This window comes from Prionailurus viverrinus, unplaced genomic scaffold (assembly GCF_022837055.1).
Source record: "Prionailurus viverrinus isolate Anna unplaced genomic scaffold, UM_Priviv_1.0 scaffold_35, whole genome shotgun sequence".
Classification (NCBI taxonomy): domain Eukaryota; kingdom Metazoa; phylum Chordata; class Mammalia; order Carnivora; family Felidae; genus Prionailurus; species Prionailurus viverrinus.
The window spans coordinates 4,107,334-4,114,003 of record NW_025927605.1 but is presented as its reverse complement, the minus strand read 5'-3'; the positions used below and the strand labels follow the sequence as shown (position 1 = coordinate 4,114,003).

The 6,670-nt window shown below is 44.4% G+C and overlaps 1 protein-coding gene across 1 annotated transcript; it reads right to left on the bottom strand.

Annotated features, from left to right (window-relative positions):
- Window positions 1-291: 291 nt before the first annotated feature.
- Window positions 292-6,258, bottom strand: KRT24 (keratin 24). Its single transcript, XM_047845767.1, has 8 exons — window positions 5,629-6,258; window positions 4,512-4,594; window positions 3,752-3,908; window positions 2,864-3,025; window positions 2,643-2,768; window positions 2,087-2,304; window positions 1,748-1,875; window positions 292-638 (listed from the first exon to the last, which is right to left on the bottom strand). Exons 1-8 carry the CDS (start codon window positions 6,256-6,258, stop codon window positions 535-537), a joined length of 1,608 nt encoding a protein of 535 aa, XP_047701723.1. The 3' UTR covers window positions 292-534.
- Between the last annotated feature and the right edge of the window lie 412 nt (window positions 6,259-6,670).

Genomic DNA, 6,670 nt, shown 5'->3' with positions numbered 1-6,670 from the left:
TTGGGGCTTTTGAGGTTTTCAGAAATCTGGAGCCCATATCACATATCCCATTTTCTTTCCCACAACTTTTTTAGGGACACTAAGACTTAATTTCAGCTATCAGTGAGTTCCAATGGGGTGTTGCTAGAAATGCCCACATGCCAAATGGCTATAATCTTGATTTTTATGAAGAGGGTACTATATCAATAACAAATTAATATTAGTCTAATAACAATGCAGCTAGATCATAACTGAAAGCTTTATTTCTAGGGAAAATATTGAATTTCTTAAAAAATTTCCAGAAGCATTTAGTTAACTTGCAAAAGTAAGTTTATTGAAGCATGGAAACAGAGCAAAATTGTCATTTCAACTTTTTCAAGAGCATTGTGGGTAAGAAAAGAAGAAGATGCAGAAAAATTATTTGGTTAGCTATTTCTGGATGGAATCTTTTCCCTGAAGACATCCAGAAAGATGGCTAGAAAGATTGATGTGATTTCTTCATTTGTGTCCTTTCATTATTTTTCTGAAAGACACTCTTGCTGATCTGGAAATGGCTTACTTAACTTTCACTTCAGAAACATTGCTGACCTGAGATGAGATGACTTTGCCGTCCACCACGTCCTCCACGATGGTCTTTGTCACTCTTGTCTTGTTTGCCTCTGAAAATCACAGAATCACCATGTCAGTTTGGAAATAATCACAGATCAAGAGAAATTCAAGTACATTCCTTAAGTATGTTCTCTCTGGGTTAAGATTATGTAAACAAGAGTATACACTTTCTTTTTAATGTTTATTTATTTTTGAGAGAGAGAGGGAGAGGGAGGGAGGGAGGGGCAGAGAGAGAGGGAGACAGAGGATCCAAAGCTTGTTCTGTGCTCATAGCAGAGAGCCCAATGTAGGGCTTGAACTCATGGACCATGAGATCACAACCTGAGCCGAAGTCGGATGTTTCACCAACTGAGCCACCCAGGTGCCCCAGTGTACATTAAAAAAGTTTTTTTTTAATGTTTATTTATTTTGAGAGAGAGAGAGAGAAACAGCATGGGTAGGGGAGGGGCAGAGAGAGAGAGGGAGACACAGAATCTGAAGCAGGCTCCAGGCCCTGAGCTGTCAGCACAGAGCCGGACACAGGGCTGGAACTCATGAACTGTGCAATCATGACCTGAGCCGAAGTCGGAGACTCAACCGACTGAGCCACCCAGGTGCCCCTGTACACTTTTTTTTTTTTTTTTTTAATTTTTTTTTCAACGTTTTTAAATTTATTTTTGGGACAGAGAGAGACAGAGCATGAACGGGGAAGGGGCAGAGAGAGAGGGAGACACAGAATCGGAAACAGGCTCCAGGCTCTGAGCCATCAGCCCAGAGCCCAACGCGGGGCTCGAACTCCCGGACCGCGAGATCGTGACCTGGCTGAAGTCGGACGCTTAACCGACTGCGCCACCCAGGCGCCCCCCCCCCTGTACACTTTTTATGTGACAAGCAAAGCATGCCTTTACTTTTATTTATTTATTTATTTATTTATTTATTTATTTATTTATGTATTTATTTTTTATTTTTCAATATATGAAATTTATTGTCAAATTGGTTTCCATACAACACCCAGTGCTCATCCCAAAAGGTGCCCTCCTCAATACCCATCACCCACCCTCCCCTCCCTCCCACCCCCCATCAACCCTCAGTTTGTTCTCAGTTTTTAACAGTCTCTTATGCTTTGAGCATGCCTTTACTTTAAATGATAAAATGATCACGAACATTAAAATATGCTTACCTCTTCCTTGGCCAGAGCAGCTTCCAGATCTTGAGTCACCAGACACAGACAAATCCCTAGATCCCATGTTTCTGGATCCTGTATTTCTGGAGCCCGAGTTTCTAAAATCAGATCCTCCAAAACCAGAACTGCTGGAGAAAAAAAGGAATTGTGTTCCTTTGTAGTTTGCAAAGGCGGACGAACCCTTCACGCAGGGGGCTCTCCCTGCGGAAGGTAAATGACTTTTGATTCAACCATGTCACTGTGACTTTTCAAACCCAAGTCCAGCCCCCAACCCCCATTTTGGTTTCATAACATAAGCACCCCAAGGAACGCACTGAGCGGCTGACTGTCATTTACCCTCCCTCTCCATCCAGCAGGCGGTGGTAGGTCTCAATCTCCATCTCCAGGCAGGTCTTGACGTTCAGCAGCTGCTCATATTCTGCGTTCTGGCATTCGGTCTCGCCCCGGATCTGGCAGATCTCTTCCTCCAGGCCGCTGATCTGCATCTGGATCTCTGACAGCTGAGCCATGTAGTCAGCTTCTGTGTCAGCCAGCGTCGCTTCCAGGGAGCTTTTCTAAAAGAAAAAGCCAATTAAAAAAAAAATCATGATGAAAATAAGTCATGGGATGATTTTTTTTTTAACGCAAAATAGCGTAAGGTACTAAGAGAAGTTACACCCTATGTTGTTATATCATGGGTTCCTTCATTTTTGTTGGCATAACCGCTTTCCTCGACACTAAATCTTTTATGAAAGTGTATTGTCTTTCACTAGAATGTTTCACGCTTTCTACAACCACAAGCCAGTGCTCCTGACGCCCTTTTATTACGTGCCAAGCGGAACATCTTGGCAAAGAGGGAGAATGAAACCGCTCAACTCCCTGTTGCAGGTTTTGCAAACCTCTTTGCGCTCACCATGGCCGTTTGGGACTGAAGCTCAATTTCCAGGGCTTGCAGAGTACGTCTCAGTTCTGTGATCTCATTCTTGGCAGAACTGGCTGCTCCGGCATCGGTAGAAATTTGTGCTTGCAGTGATGCGCTCTAAATGAAAAAGAGAATGGCAGTCGCTGAAGGCTGAAGAAATGACCTGAAGTGGCTCGAGTGTGACTCTCAGACACCCAGCAGTGATAACCTGCCTGCTTGTTGAACTGCTCCTCGGCCTCGCGGCGATTTTGCTCCGCCAGCTCTTCATACTGTGCCCTCATGTCATTCAGTAACTTGGTCAGGTCTGTGCCGGGGGCGGCGTTCATTTCCACGGTCACGTCCCCTCCGGAGCTTCCTTGCATAGTCTTCATTTCCTAGCGCAAAGAAAAAAGATCACGGTGATAGAAACAGAAAAGCAAAGGGGCGCCTGGGTGGCTCGGTGGGTTGAGCGTCCGACTTCAGCTCAGGTCGTGATCTCAAGGTTCATGAGTTCAAGCCCTGCGTCGGGCTCTGTGCTGACAGCTTGGAGCCTGGAGCCTGCTCCCGATTCTGTGTCTCCCTCTCTCTCTGCCCCTCCCCTGCTCATGCTCTGTCTCTCTCTCTGTCAAAAATAAACATTAAAAAGAAAAAATTTTAAAAACAGAAAAGCAAAGACCTCTTCTTCCTCCTCCTTCTCCTCCTCCTCCTCCTCTTCCTCTTCTTTTAGAGAGAGGGCAAGTGTGTGTCCCAGGGAGGAGCAGGAGAGAGAGAATCTTAAGCAGGCTCCATGTTCAGGGTAAAGCCCTATGAGGGGCTCAGGCGCTGGATGTCTTGACCCTGGGATCATGACCTGAGCCGAAATCGAGACTTGAACACTCAACTGACTGAGCCACCCAGGCACCCCAAGACTTCTTAAAACATTCAGAGCCAACAAAAAAATTGAAACTAGGACACTAAAGGCTACCCCCTGCTTCCCACCAAAATCAGATATAATTTGTTCATGACTGCTTTTTTCCTTGGACATAAGAGTTGGAAATCCACTTAGATAGAATTTTTTACAGAATGGATGTGGGGGAAGTACGTAGGTCAGAGTCATTTAATAGTGTGGAATGTGCTCCTACCTCCTCATGGTTCTTCTTCAGGTAGGCCAGCTCCTCGGTGAGGCTCTCAATCTGCATCTCCAGGTCAGAGCGTGTCATGGTCAGGTCATCCAGAACTTTCCGAAGGCCGTTGATGTCGGCCTCCATGGCCTGCCAGAGATACAGCTCGTTCTCATACCTGGAAAGGACAGTATAGAGCATTTCAGAGTACATCCATTCTTATGTATTCAAGAAAAAGTTTTTTTCCTCTGAGCTATTTGATAAAAGAAAGCTACCAAGTTTTCTCTTAGGAGTTTTTCCCCTGGAAAGAAAATTATGAACCTAATGTTAATCCTACTGATGGCTAGTTTTTTTTTATAACAAAAACTCATCTTTATTTTGACCTGTTTTTTGTTTCCTTGTTGGTGGAGTGGCGGTTTTAAAAATTTACTCTTGGAGGGGCGCCTATGTGGCTCAGTCAGTTGAGCGTCTCTTGATTTTGGCCCAACTCATGATCTCAGGATTGTGAAATCAAACCTTGCATTGGATTTTGTGCTGGGCATGGAGTCTGCTTAAGATTCTCTCTCTCTCTCTCTCTCTCTCTCTCTCTCTCACTCCCTCCCTCGGTCCCTCCCCCCCACTGGTGTTCTCTTTCTCTCTCAAATTTACTCTTGGTGGAATGTTTGTAAATGTAGGTCTTAATCCCCTAAAAGATATTTCTTTGAGTTTAGAATAAATGAAACAGACAGATTGAATTTTATTTTTCCTACAACATTTGTTTTCAAGTCTTTGCTTTTCTTACTTCAGTCTGAAGTCATCAGCAGCCAATCTGGCATTGTCAATCTGCAAAACGATCCCAGCATTTTCAATAGTTGCAGCAATGATCTAGAAAAGACAGTAAGAGTGAATGAATCATGGATGCTTTTTACCTGTATCTGCACACGCACCTGTGAGGGTAGGTGTCCCATGAGTTGGTTTTTAAAGGTAAATTGTTTTGAAAACTTGCTTAGTAATGACATCTTTATTGATAATCTGGCATAGCTGAACTACATCTTTCTGCAAAAAGGTAACAGTTTGCTGGAATAGGCATGGAACATTGTTTTATAGAACACAGTCCTCTGCTTATTTCTGCTGCTTTGGAAGATCAGTTGTTCTATAAGTTCTTTCAGAAAACTGTGCAAAAAATGAATTTCACTTCTAAAAAGTTTTTTAAAAATATTTCCCATACAGGGGCGCCTGGGTGGCGCAGTCGGTTAAGCGACCGACTTCAGCCAGGTCACGATCTCGCGGTCTGTGAGTTGGAGCCCTGCGTCAGGCTCTGGGCTGATGGCTCAGAGCCTGGAGCCTGTTTCCGATTCTGTGTCTCTCTCTCTCTCTGCCCCTCCCCCGTTCATGCTCTGTCTCTCTCTGTCCCAAAAATAAATAAACGTTGAAAAAAAAAATAAAAAAATATTTCCCATACAACAATGGCTAAACATTTCAGATTACGCACATTCTCATAGAATATTTGCACCAGATTTTCCAGGAAGAAAAACAGTTGTAAAGATTATTTAAATCTAACAAGATACTGGAATATGTCAACCTGCTAGAATTAATCATGAAAATAAATACTAGATTAAGCTAGTATTGACTCACTGCCATCATTCTTCTATGTACATGTTAATTAGCTGCCTCGCATTATATAAATTTTTCTCTTATGTAGAAATACTCAAATTTGAGAGGCAAACAGATCATTAATGTGGTCGGATGTCATATGCAGTATTGTCATAGTTAAAACGCACCAAATCCCATTTTACATATACAACGAGCAAATATGTCTTCAAATAATTCCTTGACTTAAAATCTTCATTACAGTACATGATCTGAATAAGAGCAGAAGATACAGAAATAATAGAACTCAGCAGTGGATAGTGTCTCACCTGATTCCGGAGATCTTCAATTACTGGATAGTATTTGTTGCAATCGTTTCCAGATCCACCGTCTCCAGACCCAGGCCCAAATTTGTCATACCACTCCTTGATTCTGTTCTCCAGATCACTGTTGGCCTCCTCCAGGGCTCTGACCTTGTCTAGGTAACTGGCCAGGCGGTCATTGAGGTTCTGCATGGTTTGCTTTTCACCTCCGGAGAAAAGTCCCCCATCACCAACACCACCCCCCCTTCCACCCCCCAGACCACCGCCATAGATGTAGAAGCCTCCACTAGCACCCCCCCCAATTCCAGAGCCCCCACCAAAGCCAGACCCCCCACCAAAGCCAGAGCCTCCGCCAAAGCCAGAACCCCCGCCAAAGCCAGAACCCCCACCAAAGCCAGCCCCAGAGCCTGAAGTGCCTCCAAAGCCACCCTGTACCGAGCTACCAAAACCTCCTCCGGAGCCACTGCTTGATCCCCGACTCAGGCCACAGCCGCCGGTTCCTCCTCGGAAGCCCCGGGTAGAGCCACCCCCCAGACCGCATCTGCTTCCACTGCTGAAGCTGCTCCCAGCAGCGGACACCCTGACCGAGCCGCTGCCCCCAGCCCTGGAAGAGGAGACACGAGATGAGCAAGACATGGTGCTCCTGCAAACGTTCAGCTTGTCCAGGTGAACAAGAGAGAGGACAGGGAAGAATGCACTTGCAAGCTCTCCTTTTGCCCTTATATACACACTTTTAGGGTGTTCCTTTTCTGTGTCACGTCTTAATCCCTGTTACAGTTTTGCTAATCTGCAATTGGATAATTTCTTTTTTGTGAGCACACTCTCCTGGCTTTTCTTCTGAAGCTAGGTCAGAGCCTCAGGGCATTTATTATATCAAGAAAAAAAAAATAAGGTGGAGCAAAGCAAAAACTTTTTTTCCCCCAGAATTACAGTTTTAATCTTTCAGAGGTTTAGATGACTGATCATGCTTTTCTGAATGAGTTCTATTCATTTTGCTTCATGATTTCCCAATTGAAGGACACATCCCCAGATTAGCAAATGTAATTAA